Genomic DNA, 19,928 nt, shown 5'->3' on the forward strand with positions numbered 1-19,928 from the left:
ATGTCTTGTAATGTCTCAAAGACATTATCTAGATGATTTCACAGATGGAAGAATTATTAGAAAGCTTTAAGAAGGCTGCAGAATTACTAATAATCCTGGAGAGTTTGGAATCTCACATAGCACTGTATTCAGGCTATGTATGGGCAGGGTTTCATCAAACCAATGGAATGTGTTCCATATGTTTGCTAAGAGGTTGCTCTCACTCTGCCACAGAGCATGAAGACAGATTTTTAGTTATAACAGCAAAATATAATGGACACACTTCGGAAGATCAGCTTGCAAGTCAGCTCCATTCAAGCATAAGTATGAAGATATCTCGACAAACTGTAGGCCTATATGCCCGATGGGCTGCAATCTGCATCCCTTTATTCACAGCTCATCATAGAGCATGTTTTCAGTAGTGTTGCATCCATAAAAATTGGACAATACACTAATGGGCTAATGTGCTCTTTACAGATGAGAGTAGTTTTAGTCTTTCTTCTGATTCTGCATGGCACTTAATCTGGTGTGAAAGTGGTACTACTCACCATTGTGATACTGTTCTTAAAAGAGATAGATATGGTGGTGCTGGGGATGTCATGGTGTTGGGAGGCATTATGCTTATTGGACACACCAAGTTGAAAGTGCCAGAAAAAGGGACTATGACTGGTGAACAATATTGCAACAAAGTTCTTCAGCATCATATTTGATTGTTCTGTGATGCTGTAGGTGAAGAATTCATTTTTATGGATGACAATGCCACACCACACCACATCATACACAAGCAGTGGAGATACTTCTGGAGACTGATGATATTAATTGAATTGAGTAACCAGCATGCTTCCCAGATCTCAATCCCATAGAACATGTTTGGGACACAATAGGGAGATGCATTGCTGCTCGAAATTCCCATCCTGAAAATAAACGAGGCTTTATCCTTGCTCTGAATGAGGAGTGGGCAGTTTGCCTCAAGAACTCCTAATCACTTAGTGCTAAGCATTGCATGACATTGTGAGAGCCACATTGCAGCTCAGGGTGGACACACTCCATACTGAAATGTCTTTCCACTTAGTTTTTTTTTTTTGAGTACTGTACATTAGTTCTTTAATTATATCCTTAGAAAATTTGTGCCAAAAACATATTGCAATTTAATTTGTACAAAATTTATTACAAATTTTTTGTGTAATATAATTGATTAGTAGGCTGGTAATAAATTAATGTCCACATGTGGCTATAATCATGAACATTTTTTCCTATACAGGTAAAAATGTAGTTTTTCCTGAGCTTTTGGACACCAGTGTGCAAAGGAAGATATGGAGGATATATATATCAGCAAATAAATGCAGGTTGAGTAATGATTGCAGGTGACTTCAGCTACAGTGAAGCAGATTGGAACAAGGAAAGTTCACATAGCAGGAATGAAATTAAATTTGTTCAATTACTAAGAGATAATTAATTTAAACACAGCATATGATGGAAAAGACTGGGTTAAGAGTGCTAGATCTAGTCAAAGGAGAAGAGCTACTTCTGATTAGGAGGAGAACGACCATTTAGTCTTGACTTGGAAGGTTATCAAACACCAGAAATTTTCCGTTAATAAATGGTATATGAGAACTAGGACAGGTGATTATTACAAGCTTAGGAAACAGGTTGAAGCAATGTCATGGCATAAGAATCTACTCTGCAACTAAATCTAATCTACTCTATCATCCAAGTGAAAATATAGTGCTGTAACATATGTGACAGGAAGTGATATAGGAATAGCAGTTGATGAAGTGGAAATACTTAGAATATTGCAGAATCTCAATACAAATACGGCCTTGGGATTAGATGGGATACTAGCTATGAAAACTGTGAGGATATACAAAGGAAATGGCATTGTCTCTGACTAGGCTGTCACAGCTCTAGTAAATTTCTGGCAGCAGTAGAAGGAGAGCAAAACAGTTTTGTTGTAAAGGTGCCTCTGACTGAGATAGCAAATTATAGACAATTACTATCTCAGGAGTGGTAATAAAAGGCTGGAAAAGTTGACTAAAAAAGAATTCAGGAATGGATGGATAAGAATATGATACTCTGAAGAAGTAATATGGCTTTGTGAAGAGTAGGTCATGTCTTAGTAATTTAGTCACTTTTTTTTTTTTCTTTTATAAAAGAATGATTTAGTTGGATAAAGGGAATAGCTACAATATGATAGGATACCACACAGAACTCTATTACACAAACTGGAACAAATCGGAATGAGTATGAAACACGGTGAGAGTAGTGGATGGACATATATCAAAAAGCAGTATTACTTAGTGTGTCACAAGGGTCTATTGGATCATTGCTATTTAATTTGTACATAAATATAAAGAGGATATAATTTGAAAGGAAATATGCAGTTGTTTGCTGACAATGCAAAATTGGGTATTACAACAATTAATAAAGTGATACACAGCACTTGTAGGATGATTTAAATAAGTTGAGAGTATGTGCAAAAGATAACGGGTACTAGTTTAATGTGGAAAAGTGTAAAGTTACACATTTTGGAATGAAAAGATTATAAGCTGCGTATTCACTGATAGAACTCATCATCATCATCATCATCAAATTCCTGTCATGTACCCTCAAGGGGTGTACAGGGCTGATAGAACTGTACTCAAGGAAATTGATGAAGCCAAGATCTGCAGAAGAGGCCAAGATAGTTCATGGGATTATTTGGTTATTGAAGAACAAATTAACAAGCAAAGATAATGAAGTTAGCATTCTTCTTTATACAGCTTTGATACAGCTACATGGATTACTTGTGCATGGGGTTGGTTGGTCACATGAATTTCTTGGATATAAGGAAATGGTAGAGAGGATTCAAAAGGAATTGACTAAAATGGTGAGTGGTCTGTGAAATGCTCACTACAATGATAGATTAATTGTTTGTGGATTACAGAGGCTGATAGGTTGAAAAGATGGTATATATTTTAAGTTACTAAAGGGGTTTTAGAGGAGTGATATAGAGGAAAATTTTTAGCAGTTGTCTGGGGGGGGGCAGAAAACAGGGTCATTGCTGGAAAATGACTCTCATATGCAAGGGTGAAGAACTAGATTTTTCACTTGGAGAATGGCAAATGATCAGAATGAGTTACCAGAATCTGTTTTGCTGGTAAATGCATTCAAAGAGTAGTATGACATATACTGTATGGGTTTTGTGCAATGAGTCAGTTCTTGGACCTCATGTAGTCTCTCATGTAATAATAATAATTTTAATCTGAGTTTTCATCGACTATTCAGTATGAACACTATGAAGAGCTACTCCCCCCCCCCCCGAATCCTTGAAAACACTAGAATCTCCTTTCACATCTATTGTCATGCTAATGAAGATATTACATGCTACAATTGTTCTGGATAAATAAAGTTGAGAAAAAAAAATGCATCTATGTTCTGGCAGGGATTATGATATCATTTGCTAGGAAATTCAGTTTGCTATTATGAAGGTTTTGAGCTTTCAATGTATGCAACAGTGAGCTTAAAATAAATAGCACTGATTCTATGGGATTAGGCTAGAAGTTTTTCAAGGTTTCTTATAGGGCATCATTTGATATAGTAATGTTCACTATAGTGTGCACCTAGTGTAACAGATCAGCGATTTGTATAGGCAATTGTCCGATAGGTATCAGCAAATTGCATATGAGAGAGCAGTATCCCAAAACAGATAACTGGAGTGTTGTAGGAATCTGTTTTGGGGGGCATCATTTTTGACTAGAGATATGCAGCAAGCTGTCTGAATATGATGCAAAGTTGGGGAGAACTATACAACAGATGCTGTGACTGGAATACAGAGTATGAAAATATAAAATACAGGGTGGCCCATAAGTCATGGAACATTCTGTAGAAAGGGCCTGTCTTTGTGAAGAAGTCACATAAGTTTTAAACATCATCAGAATTTTTTTTTAGCCACATCACGTAAATACCTTCCATTTTAGGCTTCACAAAGATGGGCACTTTCTGTGGAATGTTCCATGATTTATGTGCCATTCTGTGACTTATGGGCTACCCTGTATATTAAAAAAAAAAAAATCTTTAGTCCACCCAGAATACAAATATACTATTGTTCTAAAAATTGATTGAATTGTTGTTCTCTTTTTCATATAACTGTATTGACAATGTCTAGGAAACTCTGCCGAAAATTTTACAAATGAAAACATTTAAATTAATGTTAAGTGATTCTGTTATTAGACTAAACCAGTACATTATAAATGTACTAGTTTACAAATAAACCTTTCATGGGTAGAAGCCACATAAAAAAAAAAAATAATAGAAAAAAATTTTAAAAATCCAGTTGCAGGGATTCATGAAGGGGGGGGGGGGAGATAAAACAGGCATAAATTAGTAAGAGACTTAACAGATTAATGTGAAAAAAAAAATTCTTCACAGAATACAAGGAGTTAGGAGAACAAGAGGTCATTCTGGGAAGCTGTATTAATGGGATGAGTTCTTTGCAAGGAGTAGTTGATCAATGGGATACTCTCTCACACACACACACAGAAAGAAAGAAAGAGCGATAGACAGACAGATAAGGAGGAAGGGGGGGTGCAGAAATGCTGAATAACAACTAAGGCACAGTTCAGTGATTTTGTACGTGTGATTACGGTAAGTCTTCTAACCACAATGCGATTTAATGTTAATAATATTCAGATATATTTAAGCCTTTTTCAGCTTTCAGTATTCATATGAAAAATGAGCAGAATTTTTCAACATTTTAAAACTTTCTGTTAGTAATTTTCCATATTTGGCCTAAAATGCCTATCTGAAATGCAATAAACGATTCAACATTAACTCTAAACACAGAAAGGTGCAATAAAAACAAAAAAAAAATTACATCTGATCATATGATCTTTTTTCACTAACTAAAAAAAAAAAAAAAATTTTCAAGTTTTCAAACAGGTTGCATCTCCACACCAACCTGTATGAGCCTAATGTATATCAAAACAGAAGGATCTATTTGGAATTATAGCCAAAACAACTGATGCTGTCAGGCCAGTATACTATGTCATTTAATTGTATATCCTTTCTGAAAGTTTGCCAGTTTTGTGGAACAAAAACATAAGATTCTGAAAAGAAAAATCTAGTGTTGATTTCATATGAAATTAACACAGGACCTCAGCTGAGAATTTGAATGCATTTAAGATTTGGTATCATGAGCTGTGTGTATGACAAAAGGGACCGCCTAGATGAATCTGTGACTGCAATGGGGTCTTAGGATAATAATAATAATGTTTTTGTTCTTTTGACTTCTGATTTTCATATCAAATTTGATATAGCTGTTATTGAAATCCTGCAGAATGGTACTGAACTTATTTAAAAGGTATAACATCACTGCATAAAGTAAAGAGTTGAGACTAACACATCCAATTTTGATATGAGATATCAGGGTTCAATGCCATTTTCCTGCATAATCTGATTCATACAGATGATGAATAAGAGTGGAAATAGTGTGAACCATCATCTGCATCTGAATTTACATCAAGTGATCTTTCTGTCCTTCAATTCTGACAACTCTGTATTATGTTCCATTTCTCCACCAGATAATTATAGCATTTTGAAGAGCTTTTCTCTCAGCACCATGTTTGCAGATACACAAAACTGAAATAAAAATCCTTGTAATATTTCCATAATTTCTCAACTATCTATCTTAAAGTGAAAATCTGATCCTGACAACCCTCTTGGACAAAAACAAGCTGGTCTGGAACCAGCTTGTTTTTGTCCAAGTTTCTTTTCCATAATTTTTTTAGCCACTTCTCAAGTATGATTGCATCTTACTTAGAACACTTAGGAAATTCCTCTTAATAGATATTATTTCTGGAAAATTTTCTATGTTACTCCTCTAAATAAATATTAATTTTTATGGCTATTTTGTCTATTTTTTTTTTAGGAAGTAACCCTTTTATGATGTCACTGGCTTTTTACTCAATTTTTAGGACATTACTGATGCTTTAAAGATATAGATATATGAAGAATATAAGGAAGGAATCATTTTGGACATACCTTTGTAGGATGTTATTACTGGTTGTCATCTTATTGAGCGGCATCCAGCATAATGGCGATATTACTGAAGTATGACTGGAAGGAGGCAGGGAGTGGAAACGTGGAGATAGAGAGATGTGGGAGAATTGCAGGTAGGACACAAAGTATGTAAAATTTAAAACCTGGGTTTTAAGGGTGAGTGGTGAATACTTTGGGAAGGTGAAAGATAGAAATTTTTTGAGAGAGAAAGGAGAAGGATAGAATATGATGAAAACAGGATTAGGGGTCGGAGTAATGGGGTGTGAGCCATTTCGACTGTGTGTTGTCTTCAGAGCTCATGGGAAAAGTGGAGGCTATGTGATATCGACTTGGTGTTTTTGTTTTGGGTGTATCTGTGTTGTTTTCTATTGGTCGGAGTTGTGACCTAATTTTTATGTTTTGGAGCTTCCAACTCTTGGAGATTATATAAGGGTCAGTGAACGTTTATTGAGGTTTTGTCAAATTTTATGGCTATTGTTTCTAATATTCTAAGCATTGCTTCATTTTCCTGTATGTCTACTAGTATGGCTCTGTTGATTGGCAGGGGTATGCTTCTGTTCAAGAGTGTGGACTGCTATTTTTGTTTTTCCTGTATTTTGTATTCTATTTTTCTTTTGGTTATTACATTTCTTATTGCTTAGATGTTCTGGAATTGGTATGTTGCAGTCACAGAAGTAGTTCCTGTAGTCTTGCCCATAAAGATCTGATTGTGGAACCTGTATAGGTGACGTCACAGTCTTGTTGGCAAGGAAATTCGTATACCACATTTTGGCATTCTAGTATTTCTTTGTATGTGTGAGATTTTGTAGGTTCTAGAAGTGCTGCCAATTTTTGGTTTGTGGTGAACGCTAATTTATAGTCTGTGTGTTTAAAAATGTATTTGTAGGCTTTGTATGTGATCTGGATGTATGGCAGTTTAATGAATTTTTGTGTTGGGAAGTTTGTTTTGGTTATTGAATTATATTGATGGGTTTTCACAGTTGTGTTGGCATAATTTATTAGTTGTGTTTGGTAATTTCGGTTTTTAAAAATTTGTGTTAATTTCTATATTGAGATAGTTGTGTAGTCGAGATTTTATTAACACAATTTATTAACTTGTATGCGTTAATAAATTGTGCTAGAATGACTGATTTTTTAATAGAATAAGGACGATATGAGTTAAAGTGGAAGTAATTTCTGATATGTATAGGTTTGTGGAATATTTTTGTGGCTATTTTGTTGTTTGTTCTAATTAATGTCAGGTTTAGGAAATTGATGGATTTTTCATGCTCTGTTTCTATTGTGAACTTTAGTGAATATCGTCCACGTATTGGCCATAAAAGGTGATGCATCTACTCAGCAACCCCCCCCCCCCCACTCCCGGGAGTGTGTGTGTGTGTGTATATGGGGAAGATGATGAGTAGATGTGATAGGAACAATTCAGTTAATTGTCCATTAATATTTTGGCCCATAGGGAGTCTGAAAATTTGAATATAATGATGTTGTTAAATTTAAAAAAGTTTGCTGAGATTATTAGTTTTATCAGGTTTACAATGTCACTGGGCATCAAGTTTGTTTGTGATCCTAATGTGTGGTCTTCTGTGAGTAATGTGTGTATGATGTCTAACGTTCTGAGGATGTCCACATTGGTGTATGGTGATGTTGCGTCCAATGAAGAGAGGACGCCATTGTGGGATATAGTTGGGTTTATTATTTTTTGAAATAGGTTGTCTGTGTTTTTGTTCATTGATTTTGACTTGGTTAGTAAAGGTTTGAGTAGTTTTACTAGGAACTGTGATAAAGGTGATGTTTTTGTATGAGACTATTGGGCATATTGGGTAACTGCCTTTATGGGCTTTAATTTGTCTGAATATATATGGAGTATGTGTGGTGCGGGGTGTTGTTTTTTTCATTGTTATTGTATCTATCTTGTTTTGGTTTTTTAACATGTGTAGTATGTTGTAGTATGTTGTTAATGTTCTATGAGGTTGGGGGTTGGATAATTTAGGACTTTTTGATATGTGTTTTGATCATTTAAAATAGCTGTTATTTTATTGTGATAATCTGTATTGTTTATGATAATTAATATGTTGTCTTTTTCAGCTTTTGTGATTGTCATATCCGGGTTCTTTTTTAATGATATCAGTGCATTTTGTAAGTTTGGAGTGATGTTGAATTGTATTTTTATTTCATATTTGATGTTGACTGCATTGCTATCATCATCATCAAATTCCTGTCATGTACGCTCAAGGTGTGCATTTTTTCATGATAGTACTACATGAAAAATTTACATCATTACTAACTTCCTATCTACAATTTTCCTCCAAATCATCTGTTACTTGTCAAGACTCCAACATTATCAGATCTTATATTTCTATCGTCTAAAGGCACTTTGTACCGTATCAATCCACCTATATCTTGGTATCTCCCTCTGGGTGGTTTTCCTGCCACTTGTTTTGCTAATCTTTCCTCGCCCATTCTGCTTAAGGGACCATACCACCTGATATTAGCTCTGCTAACGCATTCCTGGATGCCGACAACGTGTAGTTCTTTCCTAATATCCTCATTTTTAATATGATATTGCCATTGACGCAATCTGTTCATGCCTCTAATCTTTCTCAGGACTCTCATGTCTGCAGTCTCTAGTCTTTGTTCAAGTGTTTTATTTCTGACCCAGCTCTCAGATCCATAAGTTACAACTAGTTTGAACACTGTCTTGTATACAGCTAATTTAGTGTTCTGACTAATTTCTCTCTTATTCCATATGAATTTATTCAAATGACTTCCTACCATACCAGCTTTGTTGATTCTGTTGTCTATTTCCATATTTAATTTACCATCTTCACTAAAAATCGTGCCTAAGTAGGCTGAAATGTTTTACTTATTCCACAGGTTCTCCGTTCAAAACACAGTTGACATTTTCAACAATTCTACCTATTTTCATTGTCTTTGTCTTTTTATTGCTGACCTTCATACCTATTGCTAAATACTTAAATTACTTAAATGCATTGCTATTTAAGTTGTTTATTTTATGAAATATTACTTCTTTGTTGGGGTCTGTTTCTAGTTTGGCTTGGATTTATAATAACGTCTTTGTTTGGCACATATTTTGGGGATATTGGGAACTTTAGACCTTTGTTTAGGATGGTAATTTAATCGGGTGTGAGGTTATAATTAGATAGGTTTATAATTGAATTGTTTGCCGTAGGTTGTATGGTGGTGTTATCCGAAGGGTTGGAAGCTACATGTTTGTTGTTATAAGTGTCTGTTTGTTAGGGTATTCAATTTTTTTGCATGACGAGTTTCAATTAATTGTGTGTAGTCGTTGATATGTGATTGGATATTTTCTTAAAAAAAGTGTCCATTCATTGGGCTTCATAATGTTTTTAGTCTGTTTTTTGTTTGGTGAATGTATAAGTATGTTTTTCTTTCGAAATCTCTCATTTAGGGCCTGTTTTATAAGTGTGCTCTGGATGCACGATAACAAATTATTTTATTTCTGGGAATTGTTTTGTGCACATACTATTGCGAATATTGGGGTGATTTTATTCAGACAATTTTTAAGGAATTTAGTGCGTAGTTTTTGGGTGATGTATTTTAGAATGTTTTTTTGTATACTTCTTTCATGAAGTTGATGCAATCATTGAATGCATACCATGAGATCATAACATAGACTTGTGTTGGTGAGAGTGCTATGTGATTACTATTTAAATGTGTTACATGAGTGGGAGGAAGGGGGGGATGATTGAAGAGCCAATAGTTGAGGCTAACATCTCGTTACTCCCTCCCCTAATCCTGTTTCATCATCTTCTATCCTTCTCCTTGCCCCCAAAAAATTTCTTTCACTTTCTTCCCAAAGAATTCACTGCCTACCCTTAAAACCCGGGTTTTAAATTTCATATATCTTGTATACTTTCTGCAATTTTCCCACATCTCTCTCTCTCTCTCTATCTCCACATTTCCAACCCCCCCATTCCTTCCAGTCATACACGCCGCTCAATAAGATGACAACAAGGAACATCCTAGAAAAGAATGTCCAAAATTATTCCTTCCTTATATTCTTCATATATCTATATCTTTAAAACATCAATAATGCCCTAAAATGTGGAAGAGATTGAATAAACTGATTGTAATATATATACCAGGATGGTCACTAAATTTGCATTGGAGCACCAAAACAAGAAAGTCATATCAAATACCTGGAATCTTAACCTTACTATCATTCCATCGTTCCTCACCATGTCGGTACGCCGCAGTTAACAATGAGTCACATCATGGTAAGGAACCTACTAGTAGGAGATAGCACTTGAAAGGAATGCCCTAAAAATTTAGTAAAAAGCCAATGATATCATAAAAGGGTTACTCCTAAACAAAAATAGGCAAAATAGCCATAAAATTAAAATTCCTCTTAAGTCTCAAATTCAGTTTTACTCATTTTTATAGATGAGTACTATGAGAGCTCTATACAATAATAAGGAATTCGAACTTCTGATATCAGAACTTCTGAATTATGCAATACAGTCATGTAAACCTTTTATACCTCTATATTTCTAATCAAATACTACCTATTCTAGCTGCCTATCCATATTTCATTTTATGTTGACTGCATTAATCTTGAATATTACCTATTGCTGTCCTATCACGTGTTTCATTTAACAGTATTTCAAAATAATTACTTAGACATTTACAATATATTTATCTCCAGTTTTCATATCACCATCATATCATATTACTTTTACAGTATTCTTTCCTCCATTGCTAGGCTTTTTCAATAGTCCCCTAAACATTTAACCATTTTCTATCATTTACCGTCTGTATTCTTATCAAAAGGTTTTCATGACTTTTGTTAAACTACTTTTACATGCTGCTTTGCTTTCTTACATTCTTCTCTCAGAACAAATGCTGATTACTTGTTATGATAGAATTTCTTCTTTTACAGGACAGCCTATTTAATTTCCTGAATCCATGGCATTCTGATTTTTTTTTTTAATTCTTGCAAACTACTTCAGCTCCCTTGGCTGAAACAGTTTTTTTTACTCCAAATGCTTTAAATTTTTCTTGAGTAATATTTGTATATTTTACTCTGCGGTTCATTTCAGAAAGTTGCTGGAAGTTATCTAGAAATGTTCATCTAAATTAAGTATAAGGGTCACAGTGAAACACAGACTGAAATGAACTGATTGTAATATATATTGTTAAATTGTGATTTTAGGAATTCCAATCTTATCACGGTTTAACATGCATAACCCAATAAAAAGGAAAATAAATACATGTGTTTGTCTCTAGGTATTATAATACAGCTCTGTAAATATGTTAAATGTTTCAAACTTAAGAAGAAAAAGTAGTTATCAAGTATTTCAACAAAAGACCACTCACTAGTTTCTGTAAATAACAGTGGAAAATGTAAATACTTAATATTTGTTAGAGCCATAAGTATTAGGAGTTGTTGAATGACTTGCACAAATTTCTAAAAGGGGATGTAAATCTAAAGGTCACAAAGCAGTAATGTGAGGGGAGCGGTTTGCCCTGGGCAATCGCATACCAACAGCGCACGAGAAAGGTGGACGCTGTGACGTCGAGCCACATGAAAGCGCTGGGTGGACATCGCGGAGTGTGAGAATCACTGAGACAGAAGGCGAAATAAAAGGGTCAAGAATCCCCCACACGAGGCTTTTTGTTCCTGATCTCCTGATGTTGGTCTCTCGGTGTCGTGAACTGGAGAAGGGTGGCATCGCCTCCACTCCGGAGGTTTTGATCGAGGCATTGGCGGAAACTCGAAGTCCGTAATCCCGTGGATCGAGAATAGGCCCAGCCGCTCCCAGAAGGAAGAATTACGTGCTCATTATGCAGAGATAGTAAAAGTTCACCAATAGCATGGAGAACCACGTGCATGCTTAAAGCCAGAGAGGAATCTATGGAAAATTCGATCAAGGAGAAACAGATTCCTGAAGATCAATTAATGTGATGAACATTCAAGATAGTAGAATTTATTAATTTTGTTAGCTGTGAATGAAAGGATTTGTGTCGCGTTGTGATTCAGAGGAAAGAACAGAAGTGATCTTGAGATAAATGATCAATACCATAAATTTACTATCTCCTTATGGAATTAAATTATAACATGTGTTTATAGAGTGTTATGATAAAATTCAGAGTGAAGAGTGATATTAATAACAAACTGTAAAAGACACTGGATGCTATCTAGAGTGGTTTGGTTGTGACTGGATTGGAATAATTATTGCTGTGAATATCATACCTAGTTAGAGTGTTGGTTTGTTGATAAGATTGATATTGCTAATATAAAAATAATCAGTTTGAGTATCTTGTTATGATAGGTTTCACGGTATAGAAGAACACAGATGGTTAAGAAAATAACTATTTATTAACTTAAAAGCTAATATTTCGCTGGTCTTATATCCAGCATCTTCAGAGCACACAACACAAAGTTTGTTGCAAAGGCAAGACAACCACAATCCGGTGTAACAGTGGGGACAGTATAAGTGATTGCAGCGTGCAACACAAGACTAAAGTCCTAATATGGCGCCATCTAGGTTTAAAAAATAAAATAAAAATTCAAAGTTTTGAAATAGTAGTCCAAATGATAAAAAATAAAAGCAATAAATATTAATTTGGTCTTAGGATGACTGTCTCCCAAATCTTTGGTAGATTTATACAGCCATACTTGTTAAGGTTTGGGGTATGTTTCAAGGCTTCTGTTGATTCCAGGAACAACCTCTCTGACTTGTAGAAGCTTCTGTGCAATACTTTTGTTTCTTTCCAATTGATCCTGTGTGCAGGGGTATCCAGAGCATGGTCTGCCAGACTCGACTTACCATAGCGAAAGTGTCGGATATATTTTTTGTGTTCACTGAGGCGGATGTCCACATTTCTTCCTGTCTGTCCGTAGTAGGCTTGATGGCAAGAACAGGGCACTTCATAGACACCAGGATGTGATAAAGGAGTGCATTTGTCCTTGGGTGAACGGATGAGAGTTGCTAATTTTTTATAAGGTTTAAATACTGTGCGTAATTGGTGTTTGTTAAGCACCCTAGATATCTTTTCAGATGTGCCTTTAATATATGGGATGGTGATTGTTTTGTTGTAGTCTTCTGTGGTAGATAGAGGGGATTTATGGGTAGCATTTAGTATGTTATCTATTTTACGGGGATTATAACCATTGTTTAAGAAGGTTTAACGTAGGTGAGAAAGTTCAGCAGTGAGAGCACTGTCACTGGAACAGATTGCTCTAGCTCTATGGGTTAGTGTTTTTAAGATACCATACTGTTGAGAAGGGTGATGGTGTGATTGTTTGTGTAAGTATCTCCCTGTATGTGTGGGTTTTCTGTAACCAGAAAATGATAAGGAACCTTCTGGAAGACGTGTGATCAGTGTGTCCAAGGCAGGCAGTCATTGGCTTCTAGTTCCATTGTAAGGTGGATTTTAGGATGCTGGCTATTTAGGTGCATTAAAAATGTACTCAATGTGTCTGGGCCATGTGTCCAAATGGCAAACACATCGTCAACATAGCGTAGCCAGAGGCTAGGTTTGAGAGTGGCTGTGTTGATAGCTAATTTTTCCAGATGTTCTATGTAGAAGTTGGCTAAGGGGGGAGAAAGAGGTGAACCCCTAGCTGTCCCATCTAACTGTTTGTATATTTTCCCTTTCCATGTAAAATAACCTGCCTGTACGGTGAATTTAAATAGCTGGGATATATCTGGGGGAAATTGTGAATTTAGTAAGTTAAGTGTTTCAATCAGTAGTACATTAGTGAATAATGAGGTGATATCAAAACTCACCATTAGGTCTGAACTATTTAAGGTGTGGTTTTCTAAAATACTTTTTAGGTGGGTAGAATTTTTAACAAAAGAGGGAGAATTGTTTGTGTGAGTGGTTAGTAATTTTGCTAAATGTTTGGCTAGTTTATATATAGGACTGTTTATACTATCTACAACAGGACGTAAAGGTGTACCTTGTTTGTGTATTTTTGGAGCACCATATATTCTGGGTGCTTTAACGTGTATGGGTTTGAGTTTTTTTGACAATTTCTTTAGGCCAGGAAGTGATTTTGTTCAGTAACTTGCACACCTTATTCTTTTATGAGTTGGTGGGATCTCGATCTATGATTTGATATGTCGACCGGTCTTGGAGCAGTGCATGCATTTTGCTTTCATATTCTGTTGTATCCATAACTACCGTGGCATTTCCTTTGTCTGATTTGGTTATTGTAATGTGGTTATTATTGCGTAGTTCTTTTAGAGCTATTATTTCTTTATGCGGGATATTATTTTTGGGAGGCTTAGAATGGATATTCTAAGTTTGAGTATCTGTATGTTGTTAGAGTGTTTTAATATTAACCTAATTGTCAGGAACTCTCTTAGAATGAGAACTAAAATAACATGTACTGTATACATATATATATATATAATTATAGTGTTCAATAAACCTTGCTTTTGAATCCAATTAAGACTATCTGTAATTTGGAATCCGATGAACCTCTTATAAAACTTAATACGAACCTAAGCGGGAAATTAGAAAGAAGAGATTTTGGCCACGTCTGCAAGGTCAAGGTATCACTTAAGTACAATCTAGAGATCGCCTATTGATTGATATAGTTTATTTAATCTAAACGCCCTAAGTGACGTAGCAATAAAAATAAATTTCTTAGTGCTTTAGGAGAGGTTGATCTCAGATACTCTGATATTGGCTCGACCCTGAGGCAATTCCATTGTTATTCAGAGGTACCACGTGATACCTGAGAAAGAGTCTTACGAGTATTTGTATAATAGACAAAAAAGTACATATATTAGAAGGAAGTCAACACAACAATATATAGGATGGTCACTAAATTTTATGCAGACGATGTTATACTTCTAAATAAATCCACTACAAGTTTGCTAGATTCCATGACTAAATTGAATAACTGCTGTAACAGATATGGTATGAAGGTCAACAATAAAAAGACAAAGACAATGAAAATAGATAGAATCCTTGAAAATGTCAACTGCATTGTGAATGGAGAACCTGTGGAACAAGTAAAACATTTCAGCTAGTTAGGCACGATTTTTAGTGAAAATGGCAAATTAAATATCAAAATAGACAACAGAATCAACAAAGCTGGTTTGGTAGGAAGTCAATCGAATAAATTAATTTGAAATAAGAGAGAAATTAGAGAAAAACGCTAAATCAAACCAGTTTTAACTTATGGATCTGAGAGCTGGGTCAGAAATAAAACACTTGAACAAAGACTAGAAATTGCAGATATGAGAGTCCTGAGAAAGATTAGAGGTGTGAACAGATGGCATCAATGGCAATATCATATTAAAAATGAGGATATTAGGAAAGAACTTGACATTGTTGGCATCCAGGAATTAGCAAAACTAATCTCAGGTGGTATGGTCACTTAAACAGAATGGGCGAGGAAAGATTAGCAAAACAAGTGTTCTCTGCCAGGTTGGCAGGAAAACGACCCAGAGGAAGACCAAGATATAGGAATGGTACAAAGTGCCTTAGACGATAGAAATATAAGATCTGATAATGTTGGAGTCTTGACAAGTAACAGACTGATTTGGAGGAAAATTGTAGATAGGAAATTAGTAATGATGTAAATTTTTCATGTAGTACTATCATATCCTGTACATCCCTTGAGGGTGTACATGTCAAGAATTTGATGATGGTCACTAAATTTGCATATGGAGCACCAAAACAAGAAAGTCATATCAAATATCTAGAATCTTAACCTTACTATCATTCCATAACTCTACATAATGTGTTAGCTTCATCTACTGTATTATGTATAAAAGGTGCCTTATTTTCTCAACAATATGACTAAAGAAATGGACTTCCAAATGTTTGTCTCATATTTCACACCCATTCCTTTATTACAAGTGTTACTCTTCAATGTATGCCTCTATAGGGTGGTCACGGGAACAATATGACCTTTGTTTTCCTGTTGGAAAGAACTGATCTGAAATCTTGTCTAAGATTCTAAGATACCTTTCCAAGACTTTTCACTGAAGATAAGCTAGCTGATCTTATTCAAAGGCAGCAAACTTTTTCTCCTGTAAATATGGGTTTTTCATCCTGCAAAACAAGACAACTGCTAGACAACTCATGCAATTAGAAGATATAATATACTATCACCAAAGCCATAGATAGCATCACCTGTTGTTTCACTTCCTCTCATGTATACGGATAACTTGCTCTCACCGATCTCAAGTCTTGTTCACAGTTTTGCTAGTGATGGCATCCTGTTATACAAGCATGATGGGTGGAAAACACCTTACTGTGTTCAAGCTTCAAGATATCTATGATAAATTTGCTAAACTCTTATCTCCACACATCCTTCATTGGGGTGGACTGATCACCTTCAGCTTCCAGCTTTTGCCTGCCTGTTTTCTTGCAGGGAGAACTTTAGCTCTTCTCCACTTAACTCTGATAGTGCTCAACTTGACAGCTGTGAGTACCCAGTTATGTACGCTGTACAAATCTCAAATCCAACTGACCTTGAAATACTGCTTTTGCATATGAGGTGGTGCACCGAAGACCTCTCTAAAAAAATACTTGATGCAGTTTAGAATAGAACAGTTTGGTTGAATGATTACCCTCTCTTCCAGGATCCCTTCAGCCATGTCATAGACAGTTTCTATATTGTGTTATCCCTCCTACAGATTTTTCTATGGGTGCTGTTCAGCAGAACTAGCATCCATTATCCCTGTCCCCATTTCTGCTAAATAACAATTGTCCAACTTTTTTTTTTTTTTTTTTCAGTTTAACTGTTGACACCCACCAAACCTGCCACTCCTGATCATCTTATATTCAAATCAAGCCTTGTGGAACAGCCTTCTCTATGAACTATTTCCCAAGGACTTGATTCCAACCACACACACACACAGCATTTATTTGCTATAGATGTTGTAGTCATTCATGTGTGGGGTGATATATATAAAAAAAAAAAAATTTCAACCAACTAACTTATAAATGTTCTTTGTTCATACTTAAAATTTAAACATGGCTGTGTTTGAATTTAATTCTATTCTGAATGCTTTTCTATTATTTATTTAAAGACTCATTTATCTGCAATGATTCTAGTATTAGTCCTAATTTTGTAAACAATCTATACAAATTTGTACTTGTATAGAAGATATTTAAGAATAAGGGAAGATAGAATGCTTGCATTATCTTGAATGGAAATTTAATTGCAATTTTTCAAGTACTAATATTAATGATTTACTTATTTGCAATATAGTCAACAGCTATAACTCAGTGAATCCTTCACAGATTCATGTGTTCTTGTTCAGATATCACAGATTACAGTATTTTAAAAAGAAAGGATAATAACTAAGCTATATCATTACTTTTAGATAAACTTATAGAAAATTTTGATTTAAAAATGTGCGGTGTAATGTTTCACATATTATAAATATAAAAAATATTTTTATCATTGTTTTACATAAATAAGTTCTATAAAGCAAACAATATGGCTTCATTTACATACTTACAATGTTTTCCTGGAAATATTGGTTTATTTGATAGCATCTCTGCTAGTATACAACCTACTGACCAAATGTCAACTGAAAAAAATCTAGTTAAGGAATAAAATGCAATAATTAAATAATAAGATATGACTGAACAAAAAATAAAATAAAATACACTTAAATAAAGCATTAAAACAAAAATTTAGGCAAAAAGTAGACGATTTAAATGTAAATGCATATACCAAATACAAAAATAACATCCATACTGTATCATTATCCACAGTTTACTTAAGAAAACATCATTTTTGTTCAGAAGTCAGAAGATTTGAGTTACACTAAATTAGAGACTGATACTCTCCAGATTGTGCTGATGAACAAGAATTATAATAGTACATCACTGACACATATGTATGTGTTGTTGTCATTGTTGAACAAGATGGCTTCATTTATGACACGGCAGTACTACCATGTAGACAAATATGCAGTTACCATGTAGACAAATATGCAGTTACTCTCCTCTAAGTGTCGCATCTAGTTTTGGAACTGTGATTCAGAACAGTGTTTCTCAAACTTTTCCTACGGTGGAACACTTCACAAATCCTGAAATTTTAACGAAACATCTCGGTTAGAATTCGTATTCAATGTAAAGCTAAGAGCACGTTATCACTGCAGCAGGCTGTATCGCATCACAAAAATGCGACAGTGTGCACTATAGGCGTGCCGGGCCACAGAGCATTGCATTGACCTTGCTTGTGACCACATGTTTCCTAGAACAGTACCTCCGAACTTCACTCGTGCTCAGAGGTGTCGACAACCGTGGGCGGCTGAGTCAAGGCCAGCATGCACTGGCCTTAATAGCACAATCCACACGCAAAGCAAGAAGCATCTGATTTTCAAACATATCTGAACTTGTCGCAGCATTTAAAACCATTCCAGGCTCATATTAATTTTGATAATTTTTCACAGAACACTTATTCACTTTCTACAGAACACCAGTGTTCTGCGGAACATAGTTTGGGAAACGCTGATTAAGAATATGCTTTCTCTTTAATTGATGCGATTCAAAATAACATTTCAGAATGCATTTTGGTAGTATACAAAAGACTGACTGCATTATTCTCATTGCCACCTGAAGTTTGCAGCTGCTTAATGTCGCATAAGGGTATGAACAATGCAGACTCATTTAAAATCTGAAAGAGAGGGGAAAAAATAATAATTCCTCTGGTCTTGAGTTCTTACTTCATATCCAGAATTGCACTTTGGAAGTGAAGATGTGAAGTCAGACATAACACACGTGAAGCACAGAACGTGATAACAAATAACATTCCAACAAAAATTCAGTAACAAATGTTACAATTTTTTAAATGTTAGAGTTAGAAACATCTAATGGACTAGGAATTTAATCTTTGTTAGTTGTGTTTAACTTTTTATACACGAATGCCCCTGATGATGTAAGTCATATGACTTGTGAAACTTAACTTGTTGGGTTTTCACGTATCCCGTTCGTACATATCCTGTTCTTATTTAATAAACATGTGTTTATTAAATAAGAAGGTCTCAATACCGGAATCTATCTCTCGAACTACTGAACCACAGAAACCTTTGTACACATAAATATATCTGTACCTCCTGACAGTGCAATGCCAATTCCAAAACCACCTGGGACATCAAATGTGAATGAAAGCAACTCTGCTGATGGGCCTGAAAGTGCAGCATCATGTATTCGTGAATCTGATCCAGATCCTCAGATGCCAGTCTGTTATAAGCACTTCATTTAATAATCCAAGCAAGCATCAATGTTCTTGTAAGAAATCTGATTCTAATATGAAATGAATAGTTATATATTCTCATAAATATAAAACATTACTGTGAAACAGTAAGGAAATATAATAAAGATTACAATTAATTTTGACTTTATAAAATAATTTTTTTTTATAACAGTGAGGAGTTCCATGTTTACGGTATTCATCTGCTTCCGCCATGCTAAATTTCAGTAACACTTGGCAATAGAAATATATATATACACATATGTGACACTGCAGTTAACAAAATATGACTATTACTGAAGTAGTACAAAACTAAGTGAAGCGGTCCGTCCTCTCAACTATTCTTCATATTCAACTGAAAGACTTGTTAATTTCAAGAAGCTTTTATAGAAATATAACTCAACCATGATATATGACAAAAAGATTCATAGAAAGAAGTAATATATGAATGATGCTAACAGATCATGACTGATGAAATGTTTCTGAACATTAAAATTAATCTAAATAAAATTCGCAATACTTCTTGTGCAGGAATAGTTTAATTTAAAAGAAACTTTAGAAGAGTATATGGATTTAATCTCAAAACTAATTGTTTTTATTTCTCCCAACCTGTTGACACACATTTGCACATCTGTGAAAAGAAGTATTTTCATAGATGTGCAAAATCCATTTTACACAACTTCACTTACCCATCACA

At 34.9% G+C, this 19,928-nt stretch overlaps 1 protein-coding gene across 2 annotated transcripts in view; it reads right to left on the reverse strand.

Moving 5' to 3' along the window:
- LOC150104492 (mitogen-activated protein kinase 1-like) overlaps nucleotides 1–19,928 on the reverse strand; it is a 271,472-nt gene that overhangs the window by 139,926 nt on the left and 111,618 nt on the right. For both annotated transcript variants that reach the window (XR_016548527.1, XM_090395183.1), the window contains exon 6: nucleotides 17,490–17,561. Coding sequence is in view for 1 of the 2 variants with exons in the window: in XM_090395183.1 (XP_090251309.1) it covers nucleotides 17,490–17,561 (72 nt within the window). In the remaining variant the exon portion in view is untranslated. The remainder of the gene's footprint in view (nucleotides 1–17,489; nucleotides 17,562–19,928) is intronic.

This window comes from Typopeltis vanoorti, chromosome 7 (assembly GCF_054136105.1).
Source record: "Typopeltis vanoorti isolate ZY-2024b chromosome 7, IOZ_Tvanoo_1.0, whole genome shotgun sequence".
NCBI lineage: Eukaryota > Metazoa > Arthropoda > Arachnida > Uropygi > Thelyphonidae > Typopeltis > Typopeltis vanoorti.